This window comes from Acanthochromis polyacanthus, chromosome 5 (assembly GCF_021347895.1).
Source record: "Acanthochromis polyacanthus isolate Apoly-LR-REF ecotype Palm Island chromosome 5, KAUST_Apoly_ChrSc, whole genome shotgun sequence".
Taxonomy (NCBI): Eukaryota; Metazoa; Chordata; class Actinopteri; family Pomacentridae; genus Acanthochromis; species Acanthochromis polyacanthus.
The window spans coordinates 7483557-7506700 of record NC_067117.1 but is presented as its reverse complement, the minus strand read 5'-3'; the positions used below and the strand labels follow the sequence as shown (position 1 = coordinate 7506700).

Sequence of the window (23144 nt, the reverse complement as noted above, 5' to 3'; positions counted from 1 at the left end):
GGGCCAAGGTGGAGCTGTGTGGCTGCACAGCTGAGGGCTTATTGAAAGATGAGTGCTTGGCAGGAAATTAGCCTACAGTGGGATCCAGAGGGGTCATAGAAACATGCATGCACACACATAAGTGCACGTTCACACACTGCATTCCCCATTTACCTCCCCCCACTCATAAAATTATCCTTTTTTTTAATATGATCATCACAGATGCCCCATCGTTATATTCAGGACAGAAGTCACAACTGACTGCTGAATCGTTAGACGACTCTGTGTTTGTGTTTGGGCCTCGTGAGCTCTGCAGATTCTCTGACTTGGGCAGTTGTACAACTGTGCTGTGCTCAGGCATTGCATGCCCCAGATTTGGGGGAGTAGTGTTGTGAGGCTGTGAGAGAGCGACAGCTGACTATCTGGGAGCAGAGAGAAGAGGGAGGAGGAGGTGGTCAGACAGTCAGCGTCCACGGCTGGGATCCCCAGGGAAACTGAGCTGCAAGAGAAGGGACTATAGTTGCAGCTGTTGTTGCATGCACACACACCAAAGACAGTCTATGGCACACACACACATACAAACACACACGTTGCCTTGTCTTTCTATGTTTCTGGGGGCTCTCATCGACCTGATATATTCCTTCAACCACCACAGCAGAATGAAAAACCCCAACTATTACCTGAAACTTGTCCCAATTCTAACCCTAAAACCAAGCCTCAGCTGTCATTTGAATGGTGAACTGTCCAGCATTTTGATCCCCACAAAGTAGTCAAAGCCATAAATAGAGAAGATACCGCAGGCCCACACATGCACGCACACACACAGATTATTTTTATCCTATTTTGAATGAACCTGGTGTCTTTTTTTAATCTAAAATGCCCACTGACCTGTTCATTGGGTGTTACGTAAAGTTCTAATGTGTTCTGTTGACTTTGAGAGAATATTTATAAGAACACATTTGAGAGATGATAAACTGTATTTTACTAGAGAGAGGTGGGGGGAGTGCTAGGATGTGATACGTTAACATCAGAGGAAGCTGTGGCTAATCTTTCTTTTTTGTTGAACAGATCAGCCATTTGGTAAATTATCATTAAAAAAGCCTGTAAAAATGTCACATTTGAGGAATTGGAACTGGAAAAAGTTCTGTCATGTTGGTTTGCTAACAGTAAAGATAAATCATCCGCAATGCTGTCTCCTGATTTTACATCAATTTAATAGTTATGTCTTTAATCGACAGGGTCTAGACTAACAATGAACTAAGCCTTGTTCATTATTCTCTTGATTAATCTAGAAAATGTCGGAAAATAGTGGAAATTCCTGCGTTTATTTGTTTGACTAACAGTTTAAAAGCTTGGGATACAAGTTTTTTTATTCATATGACAAAGAAATTGATGAACTGTCAAATGTGAATGCCTGGAAACCCATCTGCGCTTTTGCAAGCGAGTGCCTGAGTGAAAATATTTTTGACATTTTTGCATTAAAATATGACTCAAACCAACAATTTATTCTAAAAATAGGAGATGGACTTTCAGTTGATCCTTTTAAGTCACAGACTATCATGTCAGAGAGTTATTTCTGCCGTATACAGTGGAGGAGACGTTTGATAAAAGCTCAGTACGTCTGCAGTAGGTATTACTTGCTCTTCTTGGATAAAGTGCTCGGGGACAGAGTGATGAACTGATTGATGTGGTCTGATGTGTATCTCATAAAAAGGATCTGAGGGATTGAGTGTCATGAAGTGCCTGTGATGAACTGCTCGGCTGCAGAGTCCGTGTTGCTTTTTGTTTATTTATTGAAGACACTGATGGAGTTGTGGCACAGATTTAGAATCAGTTTAGCGCACAGTTGATGCTCAGGCTGCGAGTGACTCGATGGCTCTGGCCTCAGTGAACCCGTTAGTCACGCAGCAGCACTTTACTGTGGAGAGGATGCAGAGTGGAGCAGAAACAAATTAAACTAAGAGTAACAGCTGAAAGCAAAAGCTTGGTGCTGGGGTTTGATATTTTTCTTCTATTCCAGGGAAACGTTCACTGTACTCTGTTTGGACAGATTGCAAATCAAATATACACAAAAAATGGAGTCTAACTAAAGGAAATGAGCATGTCTGTGTTAAAGTGATGATACACAGAATTGCAAAAATGTTTCAGCAAATAAGGGCTGTATATGTGCTACAAAACGTGTATAATACAAAAAGCTACTTTATGGACCAAAAGAGTTAATTTAACAAGTCCTGAACATATTTTTTGATACTAAACATTATGTCATAATATCCTGCACCAAAAGCTTTTAGAGAAATAGATCGACAGTCTGGGATTACGTCTATTCCTTCAGAACACAAAAACATGGTTTGTTTCGATATTAGAAAAAAATACTATCATTATTGTTGTCATAAATTTTGATATGTTCTGTATTGTTGTTGCTTAAGCATTTTTACCAGGATGCTGTTTGTTTAATATTTGCTGAAAATCACAGTTGACAAGATGTTCCACAAATGAGACTAGAAAAGCACTCAGAGAGTGCAGTGCTCTGCCAAGGCTCCTCATTCCTTGCATCATTTACGATGGCTGAAATCTTTAACAAATCCAGACTGTAAGCAGAATCATTGCCCAAATCTAATCAATTGGTCCTTGAGTCATTTCTGACTTTCCCTGAAAATTTCATCCAAATCCATTAATTTGTTTTTGAGTAATGTTGCTAACAGACAGACAGACAGACAGACAGACCGACCAGCGCCAAGTGTCATATAACTCCTTGGTGGAGTAACAAACAGATATCACAAATGTAAGTACAAAACTAAAGTCAAGACACAGAGTGACATTTCTTTCTGAAAACAGATTTAATTTACAAAGAGTCAGTGACAGTCTTACAGTGCACATGACACAGAATCACTACTGAAGGTTCGCAGAACCCTGATGAAAAATATCAACAACAGTGCTGAAAATTACACCTAGACAGCTTTAATAGGAAGAAATAAATGTTACATTTACATACACATATTGTGTGATATGACATCTCAGACTGCGCCGTGTGGCAACGCTGTCTCAGCAGAAACCATCTGTGTGTGTTAGTTGGACCCTCTGAATGTGCAGTATGTATTGACCTGAATACTGAGACAGCACCATATGGATTGACCGGCCAAGACACTCAGAAGACCTCTGAGGCCTATAATCCCTGCTGGCTGAGTTGATTGGTCTGGTATCACGTTTAAAACTGAGTAAAATCAACTGTTGTTTTTTCATAATAAGTTAGAGTGTCAGATTGTCCTTGCATAACAGTGGTCCTCTATAAAAAAACAAAAACAAAACAAAAACAAACGTGAGTTTGAGTCAGAGTGGGCAGTGTCATCTTTAATCCTGAGGGAATTTGTGAAGGAAGTTGTTCTTTGATTTGAACTGTTATGCTTGGAATGGAAACACACTGAGAGATACGATACAAGAGAATAAATACTGTCAGTCAAAGATGAACTTATCTGTTTGTGTTTTAAGTGTTGTGGCATTGCTTACATGTTATGTTGAGAGCTGTTGCTGTGACATATTTATCTGTGCAGACTAATAAAAACCATGCGATGGGATATTACAATAAATGTTCCTTATTGCTGCTGTTTGGTTGATGACATTTATGTACAATGTTCTGTACATTTACTTCACCCTGGCAAACACAAATTATGGGTCTTTACCTCCCCTCTCACTTGCTCCATCACTGTTACAGTCCTGTAATGTATTTACCGTTGTATATACAGTATGTAACACCATCGTCATCGTTCAGTTCATCCACAAAGCTTTGGGATTAAACGCGCCCGTTTTGCGTCTTCTTCGAGCTTGTGGCAGACATGCTTTACATAACGTCCGGGTACCAGATGGCTGTCAGTTAGTCAGTGCTCATGGTTGGCTGTGCCATCTTTTATCCCCCTCCTCTCTCTGTGTAACAGCCCGAGAGGACTTTCAGTTGACTCAACATTTGCCGTGTTGACATGGCAGAGAAGAAAAGAGAGTGTTTCTAACATAACGGCGAGCACAACACGGCTCATTACAAGGGACAAAATTTAACGTGCAATCCTTTAACTAGTCATGCACCGTATTGCTGTTATGTCTTTCTAAACAAGATAAGATCAGGCAGGACTTCTCTCTAACTTTATTTGGAACCCATTTCAATGTGGCAGTGTCTCATGGTTATTCTCCTGTGTGGCATTCACTCCCTGAGAAAGGTGAATGAGATGTATCTAGTTAAACCTGAGTTTCCAAAGTTTTTCGGAAACAAAAAGGGAGCTTGGGTCTGTTCAGTGGCAGTGCGTTCGGTAACAGCTGTTTGTAGCATCACTTATAAAAACTGTAACCATGCAATTCAACAGTTGGTGTTACTATTCATAGATGCAAAGATGTGAGATATATGAGAGTATGCCCTGTAGCATAGAAGTGGAAAAAGTCTGTGGATGATTTTTCTAAAGATCTGCATTGATGGTGACATTCTGAGAAAGATCTCCATTTCAAAGTACCGTCTTTTAAGAGAACCAGAGAATCCAGTCATACATGCACACGTGTGAAGAAACTTGAATAATACAAAACTTGCAGCATAAATCCTGAAAAAGTCAAACTCTGTCTCAGACACTCTTCAGCACGCACTCGTACACTCACAGCAAACGAGGTTTAGGGTTTCAGATTGTCAGTCAAATTGTTGCCCTGATAATCTCTCTGTCGCAGAAGAAACATGTTGTGAGTGTGAAGTTTATCAGTTCATTTTTGGAAGATAACTGTAGCCAAGGCTCTCATTCATTCATTCATTCCCTCCCCACAATCACAGCCAAAATCCCCCTGCACCTGTCACATACTCAGTCTGGCATCACTGGCAGTCTGTTGGCCCGAGACTCACTGTCAGACCCAAACAGCTGTGTTGTAGTCAAACAAGGGCTGCATTTTTTCCAGACCAGTCTCGGGCTGCCTTCTGTCTAAATAAATCCCTGCAAATGGCTGCTGGTGGAACTGAGGGAAATGTTGGTGGTGCTGAGGGTGTTGGAGGTGGTGGTTTCTCTCTGCCTCAGCTAGATGCAGACATGGCCTGCCTTTGCCCTGCTGTCCACCAGCCCAGAATGGAAGATAAAAGCTGCCTTTTGAACTTTTGGGAGCCAGTTTCTTTGGCCTTTTGAAGAGGTCTCCCTCTGGCAGCTCGGGAGCCATCCAGCCGGGCCTCTCCTTGAGCAGCTTGTCCCTGTCGGGCCGGACGCTGCGCAGGAACTTCTTGAAGATGTTTGTGGTGAGCGAGAACTTCTTGCAGATCTCCTGCGAGCGGCTGAGGCGGAGAGGGTGAGCCGGGGTGTCCGGTCTATCCACCCCACCGTCCACTGTTCTCTCCTCTCTCCTTTTCCTCCTTTCCTCTTCTTCTCCTTCCTCCCTCTCCACCTCAGGCAGGTCCAGCCAGTTGCCTACGAGGTCCGCAAACACATTGTCGCCCAGCACTAAAGGCTGACGGTTGCGGCTGCGGCTCATGAGTGAAGATGTCCAGTCGCTAGCGTCGTCTGTGCTGTCCTGGGAGTAGTCGCTATCCAGGGAAGGACCCTCCCTGGACAGACTGTACAGGATCCCAGGCAGGTCCAGCGCCTGTGCACGACGGGGAGCCTGTGGGTGAGGGTAGGGCTCTGGTGGAGGGTTCCCCACCGCTGGTCCGTAGAAATCCACCTGAGGGGCGGTGTATCCTGACCACCTCTTGGGTATAGACTCAAGGTCATTCTCACTTCTTGCACTTCTTTCAGTTCTTTCACTGTCACTCTCACTTTCCAGGCTGGATGCCGAGGAAGAAGAAGATGAAGACGAGGTTCCTAGGCTGCTTCTGTTTCGGGATGGGCTATGATCATCTAGACTAAAGGTGTGTCTGCTGTCCAAAGACGGCCTCGGGCTTGGCATTGGACTCGGGCTGGGTTCTTCAGACATGGTTTGCCTAAAGCAGGGTCTGTAATCGTTTCCTGAAGCTGCTGTCGCTGGTGGTTCTGGAGGAGCCGCTGGAGATGGATGTGGAATTCCTCGGTTAATGGGCCGCCCCGATATGTCGAGGCTTTCTAGCGCGGTCTGGACCTGAAGGAGCTTGAGTTCCTGGAGGGCTCCCATCATTGAATTCATCTGAGCATGGAGGCCATCTCCAGCTTCTTTCATAGAAAGCTGCAGAGAGACAGAGAGAGAGAAAAATAATCAGCAAATGTCCAGTTTGGCTTCACAACTAAAGACCTTGTAGCGCTCAGTTCAATAATTTGAGTACTCAGCCTCATCTCATCCCTCAGCGAACGATTTCCTCCCATGTTCATCATTTATCTCAGCAGCAGCATAAATCTAATTGCACTCCATCAACAGGCACTATCAGATACCTTAAATACACTAAGTACTGAGGAAAAATCATAGTAATAAGCCTGTATTTTACCTCTGCTAGACTCTGTTTTTCTCTCGCGGGTTTGAGGCTGTGCACCTTGTGTAATTATGTGGTCATGTGACCTAGTTTTGGATGACAGTCCAGGGTCCCATATGGCCAGTGTATTAGAGGGGATCCAACCAGTGACAGCTGGAAAACAGACCAGCTTTCTGTTTTTTTCTCACTCTTCTACTCTTACTGTCTCCATTTTTCCTTTTCCTTTCATTTGTTTTATCTCATATTTGCTTTCTCCTCCGAGCTCTTTCTCTTCACTCGTACTTCTCTCTGTGCAGCGGTAATCATACACTCTGCATTTCCCCTCAGCCTCCTCTTTCCTTTCTGATTTCATCTATTTAAAAGCCCACATCATGTGACCTGGACTAACTGTCTTCTCCGGAAGGCAGACAGAAAGCCCAGAGGCAGCATCCTGACCTGTGTCTTAACTTGCAGGCTTGAGTCATCAAACACTTTAACCCTGACTTTGAATCACTCTTGTAGATACATCTTGATACACACATTGGCAAATGCTGCAACTGATTGATGAGCAAACCTGCTGGGAGCTCTCCCCCTCTTTTTTTAATATAAATCATCTGTGGGAAGATGAGAGAAAGCATGCAAGGAATTTTGAAAAACTTGCCAGAGTGTGTGGGAAATGTCAGTAAGAAGTTTGTCGAGCACACCCACAGGAGATTATAATTTCTTTTTCTTATGAACCACACTGCCAGTCAGCCACAACGAATAACTTTCAGCTAAACTTACAGAATGCATGCTAAATCAAAGAACACAGGATGCTTATGTGAGATAAAAATGGCTAGTTGAGATCAGCTTTTTAGCACAAAATAACCACGAAAATGTCTCACCTTCAACACTTGCAGCTAATTCTACAAAACAGGAACAAAACCGCACACCTTACCTCCAACAAGCTCTCAATAAAGCAGCAGGTACAGATATCCCTTTCAGTCTCTCCCTTGTTATTAGTCCGCACCTCTGACAGTCTGTCACTGTCTCTCACCTTTCAAACGGATCAGTCTGCTTGTCCCTATATGTATCTCCCTCCAATCGAGGGACACCGCTGGGTGTGACAGCCAATCACTGCTGCCCATCTAGACTATAATCCCCAAAAGGCGCGGGGAGGCGGGGGTGAGTGGGGTCACTCAGGCGGAAACAGACTGACAATGAGAGGAGCGAGAGGGGGAGACGGCAAGTGGAGAGGGGCTGGTGAGAGTCAGCCGTATGAGCAGGGATGTAAGTAGGGAGGCTGCGGGGGAGAGACGGGGGAGAAAGGGGGAAGGGTTGATGGGGAAGGATCCCTCGCCATGTGTTTAGATGTCGAAGAGAAAACTGTTGATGGCTTCAATTATAGATGACACCATAAGAACACGGGAGGGATGGTTGGATGTAGGTGCAACAACACCAGGCTGTGATACTTAATCTTGGGGGAGCAGTGATTGCTTTGACCCCGGGTGGGAAAAGTAGCTGTGCAGGACAACTGATGGTCCGGCATCATAAACAAAGAGATGCATAAGCACCGTGAGAGACGGGATCATTGTTACAGGATGTGAAGTATCTGGGAAAACTGACAAATGTGAAAGATAATAAACATTCCTGGACGATGATTAGATTAAAATATACAACTCTAGTAATGGAAAAAAGGGTAAAAATCCATTAAAAAAAAACCAACAATTTATCTCTACCTTAAAGTTGTTAAGCCTCCAATTTGATTAACTTACTGAATTCTGAAGTTAGATGTTGACTTTTCTTAGTGATAGCGATGTTGCTTTAGGAGTGACAGCCTATGATCCAAGCTGAAATCTACCATGAAAGGTTTCCAAGACATTCAAGTTCCCCAGAAGGTAAAGCCTGCTAGTTTAGGCAATTCCTTGGCTTTTCCTTGAACTACCATGGGATTTACACTGTTGTTTTTCAGTAATGTATCTCAGTAATCACTGGATGGATTGCCATGAAATCTGGCACAGACATTTATGTTCCCTGCAGAAGGAGCTTAATGACTTGCAGAGATATTATGATACAAAATTTAAGTCATCCAGTGCTTTGATTTATAACCACATGTATGCAAAACTAACGAATTTCCTGACAGCCTCAGCACTAATCGTGTTTTAGTGTTAGCATGCTATATATGTTCATCCAAGTTGTTTAGTTTGGTAAACATTATACCTGCTGAGTATCAGTCACTGAGAGAACGTTCTGTTCTTTAGCCAAAAGCACCGATCAAGCAACCCTGTAGACTGTTAAGGCTAAGTAAGGCCATGGTTTCCACATTTCCTTAAGGGTTTGCATGGATCCACATGACGTAAATTTCATCCTCTGCTCAAGAAGCAGTAAATTCACCAACTGTGCATTTGTCTGAAAAGCAAGCTGGACTTTCATTTCATCTCAGTACACCTGATGTTTGTACTTCCTCTACCTGATTGTTGTCAAGCAGTTTTCCTCTAAAGCCCCTTTCAGACATGAATTCCTTTCTGTTATTCTCAAACATCTTAATGTGTTGGTTTCTTGTCTGAATGAGGACACTAATGATTTTTCCAAAAGTGTTGCAATGTCAGCCTTACTAGGTCAAATATTCCTGCAGCACTTTCAACATGGCACAAATCCTCCATATCCTCCTTATTAATACATTATTATTCTTTCTTACATTCTATATGCAACCAATCATTAATTTTATCGCAGATTATTCTGACAGCATAGAATAATTTTTCCTTAACTCATCACTTGAATCAATAATTTCATATTTATTTTTTGTGATATTTTCTTTAAACCCAAGGAGACTTCTGCTTTATATAAGATTAAAATATATTCAGTGTCTAACAACATGGTAAAGAAAAAAGCAGAAACTCTTTATAGCACAGGAATGTTCCTTTAAAGTACAATTCAAAATCAGAATTTTGTTGAATAAATATCTATTAACTGTAGTAAACAATGAAAGCTCCTTGTACATGAGCCGCACCTTGACACTTAAACAGTACACTTCACCATCAAAGCTCTGGGTTAAAACACTTTGCTTGTCACTAACATATGGCTGAGTAGGTGTACAGGGGCATGAATAACCTCTTAGATCAGATAATAAGCCTATCAGTGTACATACTGGGAACAAAAGGCTCTGAGCTTCCCGCTGGCTCGCTGAATTAGGCAGTGAAGGTACGTGTAATTAGCACAATCAGGTTGTCTCTTGTCTTTGTGTCTTCCACATATGGCTGACTTCATTAGCCATAATTGTCTGTGTCCTGGGAGAGGCTGGGAAAGAGCGCATAATTATGGTTTACTTTCCTCCACATCAAAGGTCAACAAGACTGAAGACAAGATGACGTGCCGGGTTATGCGGTTTCAGTAAAGTTTATGCAGGGATCAGCTGAGGGATTACCGCACTTCGAGCTGCCGCCGAAATCTGGACCACCTAAATGCATTAAATTTGTTTTTGAAATATTATCCTTAAGCAGTAGATTCCCATGCAGTCTGAAAGAGCCGCACCTGTTCAAACATGCTAACCAAAAACCCTTCCATTATACCCCAAAATGCATTCACTCCCCACAGTTATTTAAAAAACCCAGACTTGTTTACTGGCATTTCTATTCTAAGCTTATATTAATAATTTATATTGTACTCTGGAGAGCAAACAGAGGGGCGGTAGTAAACTAAAGCCTATTATTCTACCTTCACCATGCCAGCTAACTCCAGGCGCTCCACTACTGCCATTTCAAAGCTGAACTTTATGGCCTGAATATGTCAGCCTTTTCAACCTTCACTCTGGCATTTACTCACGATGCTAAAAGTGACTTTAAAATAATGTCCTGCGGCACTTTTCTAGTTAAGACACAAATCTTGAGATGTCTCACTTTAAACAATGTGTGAATCAGCTGAAGGCCTTGTTAGGACGAAGACCCAGAGACGCAGCCCTGCCAGGACCCAAAAAAGCACCTTAAGGTCTTCCGCAGCAAAACGGAGATGAGAAATAATGTCAGTCTAATCTAATTAAATAAGAGTACTGGGATGAAACTGGGGCTGCAGGGAATCGCTGCACTGCCCAGAGACACTCGCATCATTAAGGCAGCCTTGTGAAGTTTGGTTAAATCTTCTTTTTGAACCAAAGCCTTCAAGTATTTCAGCCATTTAATCCATCGAGCGTGTTTTTCTATAAAAAGATCATTTTAAAAAAGCAAGCCGAGTGAAAATCTACTGAATGAATGAAAGATAAACAGGGACTGTCCAGAGTATCTCCACCCTCCTCCTTCATCCCCCCCCCCCTACTTTATTCGTCTGGCTGCAGTGATGCCAGCGAACCAGACATAATTGCTAATCAAGGGCTGAATGCTTCAAAGTTTAAGAACAATGGCTGGCAGTCTTGAATTAATGTTGAATGGAGGCTTATTAAAAAGTTCTGGGCATTTTAATTAAAGAAAAAAAGAACCTAGATCCATCTACTGCGCAGATGCACCCAGAAAACCATTCAGTATGCATGCAAGTGAATTAAATACCACAAAGTATAAATAAATCAATGCTTCTCCCCTGCTGTCTGTTGAGATGGAGGTTCTTGCCTTCATTGTGGCCTTGATATCACCTCCGTCAGTTAGGCAGGGAAAAATAAATTTACTGTTCAAATACACTGAGCGCACACATCCACACATGTCCAGACTTGCCGCATTTGAATGAAGCGACTGTTCCTTTTTAATTTAAAGGTGCAGCGTTGCTTTACGTTGTCCTCGTTAGCAGAATTACTGGGTGGAAAATAAATGCACAAACGACAAATCCAGAACAAACTCTTGCTCTCTCCTGGCTGTAAAACACCGGCTATTCACTGTTGTTGTTTATGTGTTATTGGCTGGAGGGCGAGGAAACAGCGAGGGCAAGGTTATCAGAACCAAAAGGTCTTCCTGTTTGGTCGGAGCTGGCCTGCAGCAGCAGCTCCACCCTCCCTTCCACCTCCACCCCCTAATTAAAAATGAATAGTGGGCTGTGTGGGTCAAGGACAGGAATAGGGTCTCTGTCCGGGGGCACACAGAGAAGGTCTCTGTGGCTGGACTGCCGTGGACAGCCCCGAGGTCACGATCAAGTGAGCAATAAAGCCGTGCAACATTCACTGAAAGAAATAAACTACTGTGCACACGGCAATGAATGCCTCTTTGACGAGAGAAGGTTATGTAGTGACTCTGTCTCGGCCTGAATGTCCTCGGGGTCGCGTTCAGGAGACGAAGACGTGTGAATAATCCAACAAAAGAATCTGGGACATGAATGCCTCTTGTATGATGTCCCAATGAATTAGAGTATTTTTAAACCAGAATTTACTACATTTGCTATTCAACATGACCCTGGACTGACTGTGTTTTATGGCTCTTATGTTTGTCTAAAGTATAACACAAAGAGTAGGGTTTTAAAAGGTTGGTTCAGAGTATTCAATCTATTCACATCAGATAAGAGCAAGAGCTTTCTAATGATTCTGCAGAGCTGTGGGTTACATTTTGCTGTGTTTTATTTATGATTCGATTGTTTTATTTATGAATTTTTACATATATATTTAAGATTTACAACAGATCTTTGTTATGGCAGATTATAAGTATTGTTAGAAAGCTGCACAAACATCCATCCACACTGAGTTATACTGCTTCTTGCATTGTTTGTAAGCTAATGTTAAGATGCAGAATCCTCCATTGTAGAAAGACCATAGGGTCAAAGAGAAAGGGAAATCTTAAAACCAAATCAATGTAGGCCAAATCTATTACTGTTTCTAAGACCGGCTGCCCAGCAAAGACTCCCTAACGTCCTTTTCAGAGCTGGGAGGTGGTTTAATAGCTTGTTTCCTGCTCGAGCTCATTTATCACAAACGATGCTGCTTTGGGAGGCGCGGGATGATTAGGATCCGTATCATCATCTTTGGCAGATGATTCTTGGAGACAGTCTGGGACCCAATCTGTTGCCTTCCTGGCTCATAATCTTAACTGGAGGCAATAATCGTTACATAGATGCTTCATAGTTCAGCGGTTGACGTCAGCACCTCGTGTGTGGGCAGCGAAAGTGCGACGATTCTGCAGCCCCTTCTGACATCAAAGGGGGCTTAAAATCATGCATGCATTTCCGGAACCAGTTTTATTTATTTCTCTGCCATTTTACTTTAAATGAAAAGACTTCCGTGGTCTTTAATGTGTTACATTATCAAGCTTATGTACTGTTCAAGTCAGTTTGGCGATTTGTAATTAGTAATGAACTGGAGGAGCTAAGTTATAAATACAGTGGGGATTTTTATTGTATTTTTGTTGGATACGGTGGATAAAATGGCTTTATGTAGCGACTGCTGTAATATAAAAGGGGATGCAGGGAAACAGCATGTTTTGCCTGCCCCACCATTTCGGGTCGGACAGCTTTTTTTTCTTTTCTTTTTCCAGTTGAGGTTATTGACTATCTGGTGAACAAAGTGGAGCATTTAGCCGCTAAAGAGATGGATAATTCCCTGTGGAGATGGGAGTGCTAAAAGCAGAGTGAATATTGGACATACTTTGATCTGGAGGTCAGAAACACAACTCCGAATGGATTTATTATAATGCTGCTCCGTGTCTGCTGGATGTGTCAACATTGTGTTCACAGTTATTTCTGCTGCCCCTTAATGGCTCCAAAATATCTATTTATATTATTGGCTTATAGCATTATACAGCACTTCTTCCGTTTTAATAGCAGAAACAGGACAGCAGTTCCATAAATAGCATATCTTTTGGCCATGGATGAAGCAGTGATGCCAGACAAAATGTAGTTGGAAGGCCCCAAAGACAGAGCAACCAAAAAGCCAAGAGAATATTGACTTAAATCTCAGCGAGAGCAGTACCCATGAGAAATATGCACTTTTTTTTCTTCCAGTGAAAGCAAACAGAGGAGCGACAGAACTGGATCTTTCATTAGGGGGACTGGGTGTGTGGCCACAGCAGCGCCATAATTCACCACTCAACTGTCTCAAGAAACAAAAGCTTCTAAATAAATCTGATATCTTGGGCTGTGATTTCATTTTCCATTCCGTGAACCATGAAAGAGCAGGTTACACACGCAGGCCCCATAATGATAAACAGGCTTTGTTAAGGGTTCGTGGTCCATCTCAAACACAATGATCACCCACGCAAACCCCACAGCTGCCACCGAGAGTCGGCTTATTTTAGCTGAGGGGAAGGAAGGGCCGTTTTGGAGAACAGGAGCCGTGAGGGAGGCACAAAACAAACAAGCTTAAAGTTAAACCACTACCCTGCTTTGTGTACAAGTTTTTGGATCCAACGCCCCAAAAGGTAACAAAGAACTATCCAGATACACTCCGTAGGTTTGGCACTCGTGTGGTATTTCTCTCAGATTTCATGACTTCATGTTTTCTGGCTTTGGTGTTGAATTCCAAAGGTGTGTTTAAAATTCGCCTCAGGTGTGAAAGTGGTGAAGCAGCACGATGCATGAGAAATCACCTTCAGCGGTGATGATATCAAAAGCTGTGATTTATCTTTTAGTGTCTGAACTGACGCTGCTAAGCAGGTGTGAACCCTACATTTAGACAACGTGAGTCAGTGGCATGTCAGTATTTTCAACTCCGAGTCGGCAGGAAGGGCTTATGTTGCCTTTTTGCATGACTCTTTGTCTGTCTGCTGCACGACTAATGACTCACCATGAGCTCAAAAATATTTCATTGTTGCCATTATATACACTGGATTTCAATAGAAGCTTGTAGCGCATTTAAAAGAACAAATTGAAGTTGACAGTCTGTTGACAGACACTTTCCACTCAGAGCTACAGAAATAGACGGATGAAAAATGATGATGCATTCCCGACTCGAAACCCAATCTGTAAGGTTTGAGTTGTAGCGTCTTCGGTGCGTTAGATGTGGTCAGCAGCTTGCAGAAATGACCCCAGACCTTGCCAGGTTGTGGGTCGAATGTTCAAGCGTGACCTGGCTCTGCCCTCACTCGACCCCTCACACAGCGTTCACACTTTCGAATGACACTCTTCTTCTTTCAGAGCTGACGGGGCAACACGTCTTGTTTCGACGTGTCTAGCGTGGAGCGTTGAGTGTCAGTGACAGTTGTGATTTACATAACTTTTTACACAGACTTTGAATGCCACGCTCATGTTTTTCTGCAGATGCTGCAGCCTTTAACTATGTAGATTTTCCAGTTTTAACATGACTGTTAGTCGGTAGTATCGCAGCATATTAGGGTGAAGATCGAAAAGATCATACCAGTGCTTTTGTAATACATGTTGCAACGCCTCCTCCTCCCAGAGCATGCTGCACCACTTTATCTTTGTCTTTAGATGGATTTTCCCACAAACCTTTGAGTATTATACTGTACAGATTACTGTAAGGAGATTCCTAAAACTTAACCAGGCTCCAGACCTCATATTTTTGAGCTCATTAACATCTCTTTTTGTTGGTTGACTGAAGAATGAGAATGCCTTCTTCTGAAGAGAAACCATGACCACAAAAAGTCTGACGCAGCTATACTGGTGGTAACAGGCCAACTTCCAGAAAGAGCAGGCATATTTCTTTAACCCATGTGGTCAATGTAGATAGCAAAGAGCTTCTGTGTAGACTGAAATGTGATGCTGGCCGGATGGATAAAAAAACCAAACCTCATGCCAGCAGAAAATACAGTCAATAATGGAGTTGAAACTTAATGGCTGTTCAGTCTGATTATCAGCCATCAGCCACTGTAAATTGCCTGAGCTATGCAATCCCCACTGACTGAGAAGTCTGCCTTCATTTTAGCAAAGCCACTGTACATGATATATATAATGTAGTGAACTCAAATCAGTGTGCAATTAGGCTGCACAATGCAATTTTAACAAAAATGGATCAAGACTCGAGCTTGGGTATGATGGATTAAGCAGTTTGATGAGCTTTTGCAGCCCAGAAATGAATGGAAACACAACAGCATGGCTCACAGAATGGTTAGGAGAGATTTGAGGTGTGTGTGATTTCCAGGGAATGTTCCAAAATACGCACAACAACTGGCATGTTCCTTTTAAAAACAAAAACAAAACAACAACAGCGCAGGCTTCAAAGCCACCAAATCACTGCTGATGCTGAAGAGCTACTTGACTTGGCATCGCAGTTGCAAGTCGGTTGTTAGATGTCGGTGATCTCCGTGCTGCAGATGGAGCCGGTTTACCTCTCTCTACTGAGCACTGGATAAAAATCAGTCACAGTGCAAAGAAAAGTGACAACCTTGGCATAGGCGGCCCGTATTTTCTGAACAACAGATTGCATCCCACATGGCTCTGTGCAGGGGGACACTGCCTCGGCTTTTTAACCGGCATCTGCTCTCTGTTCTCCTGTTTGATCCTCGGCGTGGCATGACACTTTTTTTCTACTATGTTACCAAACTGCTATGTGACAGCTATAACACAACATGTCCGTCTGGCATCAATGTCAACTCCCCCTCCTCCCCTGAAATCTCAAGAACCTCTTCACAGACGTGTGGCTAATTTGGAGCAGCGGCTCAAGAAGTCACAGAAGCAGATTATGTTGCAAAACATGAAGCCATGCGAGGCCTTTCTGAAGGCCAGTGGCTGGACAGAGAGAAAAAAGAAAGAAAAAAAATATTTCTGTGTTTGCTTTGAAGATGATTCCAAATGAAATCTGTGCCAGTTAAGGCTCCTTTGAAAATGGGTCTACAGTGTGTCACTGCCAGATGATTTTGGGCGTGAGGATGCAGCTTACAGATTTTGTTATTTTTACATTTCAAAGAGGATGGAAGGAGATGGCACTCTAAATCTGTTACCATCAAACAATTTTGTTTATTAGAGGAGAGCAGACGTGCGGATACTAAATAATGGACTCTAAGTAAGTCATACAAGGCATGAAAATGTGATGAAACTCAATGTGACTGCCAATTCCACTCACTCCCCTGTGAAAGCAAGAGCTCCCAGCAGTCTGTTGCAACACATGATTAAATTTACTACTACAGCACACCAGGAATAGTGCAAATCCGTCCATCCATCCATTTCTTCCCAGAGCCAACCACCCACCACAGAGTAAGAACAGTCCAGCTTGTAAGAAAAGAAGAATTTAAAAAAAAACTGTCTTGAGCTCATTAAGCTTAAAACATCTGTCCCAGATGTGTAGACAGAGCGGAGGGATGCGTACACATGCCTCTGGTGTGCTCAGAGCTTTAAGCCCACACAGATTAATGCAAATTAAAAAGATACACATGCAGCCTCAGCTGAAAACTAAAAAACAGAACGAGAGAGTTAGAAATGCAGAAATGTGTCACATATTGTGCAGCCCTGCTACATATTTTTTTGATTTTTTTGTGCCCATAAGAATCTATATTTTTTGGTGTTCTGAATAAAGTAGAACAAAATGCCTCTGTGGTTCCTGCAATAACACAAGTAGACCCAACAGAACCTACCAGTTCTTGCTTCAGCCGTCTCAGACACGAATCCATGTTTCTGCATTCTGGTTTGGGGAGCTGCTGGTCCATTTTTCTCTCTCGGTTTTCTAATTTTTTAGTTATTTTTTTTAAATACAAGAATTTCAGATGAAACGCTTCGCCAGTCGTGGCTCGGTCATGACTGTGGACGCTTTCTCTTGGAGCAGAAACAACAACAACAACAAAAAATCTCTATTAAACTGGCGATTGGAGATGCGCAAAAACGCAGCTGAGGAATGCGCTCGGAGTGACGCGGATCCTGTGATTAAGCTCCTGCTGGCGGAAACGTGTTTACTCCAAAATGATGATACTGGGGTCCTTCTTCAGGCTGCATCGGTCCGTGTGCGTCTGTCAGTGGCCGCTGCTGTCACACTGTATGTGTGTGTTGCTGCTCAGCCTGTTTTTCCCCTCCTCTGCTATTTTCCCATTCAAGACGAGCGCTTACGTTGCTCGTCCAATTTCCTCCAATGAGCGCGCCTCTCGGGGCACACCGAGTCTCATTCAAACCAGGAGATAAACACGGATCCGTCGTTTATTACAGGCACAGCAGATCTGTCCACCGCAGCTCGTCATGAGAAAACATCTGGAAATATTTGGAAGATCAGATGTTGAAAGAGCAGGAAAATTCGATATCTCTATCCCATAACACAGGTTGACTAATAGATTCTGCGAGCTACTATTGCAGCACACTGGACTGAAGGAGGAAGTTGCAGGAGGATGTGTCTAAAAGAAACCACATGTGTCATGAAAGCAGCCATAGGGACAGTTTCCTGGCCACCTTCACTGGAGCACACAGGAAACACCTGAGCCAGGAGCTTTTGTTGCCTGCCTCGGATATGATGCTGGATTTGCATAACGGAAGGAAGGACTGCATATACAGAGCAGCCAATCTGGAAGTTGTTTATCCCTCACAGTATAGTTCTATGAAAGGTTGCATCTGCAGCCTTAAAACATCCAGTGGATCTCCTGCCAATCTGGAGATATCAAGGAAACTTCTGAGGTCCGTTTAAGCCTGAAAGGGAAACAAAAGAATAACCTCTATAGGGCAAACTACTCAAAACAACTGCAATATATACATTTAAAAAACTATATATCCTACAAAGTTCTCTGTATGCCTCTAGCACTATGTGAATTCACTGAAAAGCCCAACAGTGTGACTGCTGGTGCAGGATGTCAAACCACTTTTTTCTGATTTCTGATCAAAAACTTTCAAGAACATGAAATCTGTCATAGAATGTCTGGTCAGATTATTTATTTTCTTTAGTTATTTGGCTCAATAGTTCCTTATATGATCCCATTTTTTCTAGTATCAGGCTATTTTATTCATTCAAAGTTTTGTTTCTTAAAGTACGGTATCAAAAAGTAGAATTTGAGTTTAAGTTCGGCACTATAATACAATAAAGCTATAAGAAACTGTAGCTTGTGTTACAGCAAAAACAGATGAAGGATTTCAGGTCCAATATTATTATTAGTAACCAAGGAGATTGATAAATGGAACTGATATACATCTTACTCACTTCACTGAAAATGAGGCCTCCATACCTCACTGTACTAAATTTATGCCTTTAATTAAAAGAGAACTTTTCAAAACTTATCTTTCAGTACTGATAGGCTGTTACCTGTGGTGTGTAACCAATCAGATGTGCTGTGGACATGTCAATGCACAAGTGGTGAGTACAGATAGAGAGAGATAACTGGATCTGAGCCAAAGTAGAGCATTTTTAACTTGTTCTTTTTTTAAATCAGGAATTAGTTATAAACAATATACATAAATGAAAAAATGCTGAATATTATATCCGCTTAGGTCAATAATCGGTCGACCTCTACTATGATGTAAAGCATGTTAAAGGCTGCAGTGAATCACAAAAACACAACTAAATCAGAATCCAATCTTCTCTTAGTCCAGCTCCTCAGTTTCTCCAGGGAAGACCTTTAGCTGACAGTCAGTAAACTCGGCTCCCTCTGACCTGCTTTTTGTCATCTGGAAGTTTTAATATCAGCACTGATGTTGTTGATGCATCCCACATGGACAGATAACTGCAAAGACAGAAAGAGGAGGAAGTCGAACTCCAAAAGCAATGAAACAGGGACGATGAATAAATCATCTGAGCACGACTCAACTTCTGAGAGAAGGGAGCTTTAACCCACTTGTATGTTTTATTCTCTTATCCTTTATAAACATTCAAAGTCTGGAAATGATAATAGTCTCCGTGTGTTCTTACAGCTGATGTATAACTCTGTTTCTGTTCGCTGTCATTTCAACAGCAGCTCAAGAACGTCTTTCATTGCTTTGACTGTTGTATTAACAACAATAATGCTGGAAGGGATTGTTGCCTGTTGGCACTCTTGTTTTAAACTTTCACCATCGGGGAGATGCTCAAAGTAAGAGCCACCCACATTAAATACAGAACGTCCAGATGCTGTTAAAATATTTAAAGCAAAACATCTTTAGGATTTCACAGACGTCGGCCCTGTTGTCTTCTGAGTGACATCAAATACAACAGAGATTGTGCTCTCTGTCGCGGTGGGCTGATTTTCAAAGCACTTTCATGAGCGGAACAGTTCATGTCATGCACAGTTTTCACTTTGTTGCCTCATATATTATGCATTTTCATCACTGATTAATCTGCGGAGCATTTGCTTTGAATGTTTCAATAAAATGTCAGAAAGTGATGAAAAGCTGACAGTCACAGTTTCCTAGAGCCAGAAGAGGCACTTAGATTACACCTGTCTGCTCAACAGCTGAAAATACAAACTCACTTGATTGATAAAGACAGAAAAAGAAGCAAATACACACATTTACGAGATTGATCCAACAATTTCAAAGGTGTTTCGCCAATTAAACAAGTTAACTACACTACCAGTCAAAAGTCCGGACACATTCTCATTCAATGCTTTTTATTTGTTTGTATTGTTTTCAACATTGTAGATTAATACTGAAGATCAACACTTTGTTGTTTACTACATTATTCCGTATGTATTCTTTTGAGGTGAGTCCAAACTTTTGACTGGTAGTGTATATGTCCATCCATCCATCCTCTATACACCGCTTTATCCTCACTAGGGTCGTGGGGGGTGCTGGAGCCTATCCCAGCTGACTTGGGCGAAGGCCCAATCGGTTAATCAGCTAGCTGTTTTCTGAAAGTTATCTGTTTCTTAGTGATGTGTTCCCACATGTACAGATTTTCCAACAGTTGTTGGGTTGTTTAATTTTGTTGTCAGTCATATCTTGGTTGAACCACACCCCGATTAGCAGATTACCGGAGTCTTTTGAGCACCAGACTCGTAATAAATAGGATTTATTGTTGGAACGTGCGTGCTAAGTCATGAGCTTTACAGCAGCTCTGCACGTGGACAGAAAACAACTTCATAAATTCATGCTACACTAAACACTTGCAGGTGTAAATGCTTTTTTTTTAAGGTAAGTGAAGCTTTAAACCATCCCCTCTAAGACCGAGTGTCCTGTACTTTATATTTCTGTAAGTCAAGAGTGAGACGATGACATGTGGGTCTATTTAAATCTTCAGCAGCCTCCTTCGTGATTCACATGATACAGTTTCATCCCAAATGTGACCCCTGACCTGCAGCTGCTTCTTGTCCGTGAGCCCACTTCCTCCCAGCTGTCAGCATTAGAACACACTGGATAAGGCAGCGTCTCCTCACATCACTCGGCACTGAAACACAGAAGGCACATGCAGCAGCAGCAACTGCTGGACTGTTCCTCCCCGTAGACGGAGAGTTTTCTAATCCTTAATGTGACTCACTGACTGTTATGACTTGTTTGGGTTTTGTGTTCCGGCCAAAAAAAGTGAATCAAAGCACCACGGAAAGACAAAACGCAATTGTTCTTGCAGTGAAACCACCCTGTGTATGGTATTATAACTGTATTTTTAATATCATAGATACCATTCTACACGCCCTCACACACACACACACACACACACACACACACACACACACACACACACACACACACACACACACACACACACACACACACACACACACACACACACACAGTGTTTTGGCTACAAACAGAAACTGCTACAGATCCTTGCTGTTGGGGAAAACAACAGTACAGATTAAAACCTCAACTATGAAGCTAAAATGTGTTGCAGATCAGATTTCTTTGTTCTTCTGCTCAGAAAATTCAGTTTTTTTATGAAGATGTCAACCCCCCCAACATTTTCTATCTGGGTGCTTTGTCAGTAGTGGATCATCTTAAATGATACATTAGAAACCATAAAAAAAGGCGGTTCTATTAGTTAGTAGTAGTTGTGCATCATTTGGATAAGTTTTGCTAATAAACTACATACATGTCCCATATATGAGCATGCAAAAGCCTTGTAGGACTCAAACTAATCACATTCATTATGCATAGGAAGTGCTTGCAGATTTCTTTTCTAAAACAGGCCCTTGATTGCTGTTAAGGATTCTGCCCCGAGTTAAAAACCCAGAATGAAGCACAGCCCAAGTCAATCAGTGTGAACTAAAAGGTTACTGTGACTTCAAGACTAGTCAACTTTGTGCAAAGTTCATATAAATTATGCATCGGGTCTGTTAATGGTCTCCCTGCGTGCGGGAGTGTTTATCTCCGCGTGTTATGTCACTTCTTCTCAGTGAGAATAATTGAAACGATATGTCACGCTTTCATGTTTCAGATTCAGCAGAAAGCAGACCAGGCACCGTGATGATGCAACGTCCCGTTAGTGTAACAAGCAGCAGAAATTCATTAGCTGTTAAATACGTAATGAAACCACTGAACTGACAGGTAATTTCTTTCTGCTACATAAAGAACAAAGGGTCTGATAAAAGACATGAAGCTGCAGAGAACAAGAGGAATCTGTTGAGTTTTGGTTAGTTATTACTGTCAGATCGTAGTAAATGCATTATGACACTGCAGTTCTCTTTATAGGTTCTTACACTTTTTTATGCCGTTAGCTTATTAATTGGTTGAACAGTGAAAATGTTCTGCTTACAGACATTTATGATGCCAAAATTTCAAAATATACTGGTTCAAGTGTGCATATTTTCAGTTTTTCTAATAGTTTTAAATACTAGTTGTTGGATTATCTTTGGGTTTTTGACTTTTGTTTAGACAAAGGGTGGTGTTGTTTAGCTCTGAAAGGCTGTGATTGGCATTTTCACAGTTTTCTGACATTTTACAGATCAGTTGATGAAATGTATGTATGGCAATTGATTGTTTAGTCAATTAAGTAATCTGCAACTAATCTGTAACAAAAATGGGATTGCAATTTTAGAAGGTATTATGTAATTAGGCTGCAAAGTGGTCGGTGGTTAGTACTGTCGCCTCACAGCTCAAAGATCTCTGGATCTTTCTGCATGGAGTTTGCATGTTCTTCCTGTGCATGCGTGGGTTTTCTACAAGTACTCTGGCTTCCTCCCACAGTCCAAAAACATGCTGAGATTAACTGGTAACTCTAAATTGTCCATAGGTATGAATATGAGTGTGATTAAGATAAGATAAGATAGATTTTATTGATCTCACAAAGGAGAAATTTACTGTTACAGGGCTCTTAGGAACAAAAAACAGAGGAGTGCAAAAAGTCACGAAAGTGCAAGTACAAGATAATAAATATTGCACATAATAACAACTACACAGTAGTGTTATACAGTCTGATGGCAGTGGGGATGAAGGACCTGCGGTAGCGCTCCTTCTTGCACTGAGGGTGTCTGAGTCTCATGCTGAAGGAGCTGCTCAGCTCCACTACAGTCCGGTGCAGTGGGTGGGAGCTGTTGTCCATGATGGATGAGAGTTTGGTCAACATCCTCCTCTCGCCCACATCCGTCACAGAGTCCCAGGACAGAGCTGGCCCTCTTGGTCAGCTTGTTCAGTCTCTTCATGTCCCGCTCTGTGCTGCCCGGGGCCCAGCAGACGACAGCGTAGAGGAAAGCAGAGGCTACCACAGTGTCATAAAAAGTCCTTAGTAGAGGTCTGCACACTCCGAAGGACCTCAGCCTCCTCAGAAGGCGGAGGCGACTCTGGTCCTTCTTGTACAGAGCATCAGTGTTTGTCTCTATGTGTAGCCCTGTGATAGACTGGTGACCTGGAGTCATCTGGGATAGACTGAAGCCCCCCATGACCCATGACCCGTGACCCCAATGAGGGTTAAGCACTGTATAGATAATGGATGGATGGATTATGTAATTAGAAAAGATTAAAAGAAAAAGAGAAATTCCAGTCAGTTATTTTCTCTTTATGGAGTTTGTATAGTTGTCCCTGAACATGAACTGGATTTTGTGAACACAGCAATGCAATCATTAATGTAGTAAATTAGGTGTGGAAAAAACATTACTATTTGCTACAAGCTGATCTGATTGATTGCATGTTGTACATGCTGCATTGCATT

At 42.2% G+C, this 23144-nt stretch overlaps 1 protein-coding gene across 1 annotated transcript; it reads right to left on the bottom strand.

Annotated features, from left to right (window-relative positions):
• Positions 1 to 2792: 2792 nt before the first annotated feature.
• Positions 2793 to 17428, bottom strand: inka2 (inka box actin regulator 2). The gene is made up of 2 exons (XM_022201757.2): positions 16753 to 17428; positions 2793 to 6126 (listed from the first exon to the last, which is right to left on the bottom strand). The coding sequence occupies exons 1-2, from the start codon at positions 16822 to 16824 to the stop codon at positions 4849 to 4851; spliced, it is 1350 nt and encodes a 449-aa protein (XP_022057449.1). The 5' UTR covers positions 16825 to 17428; the 3' UTR covers positions 2793 to 4848.
• Positions 17429 to 23144: the final 5716 nt, after the last annotated feature.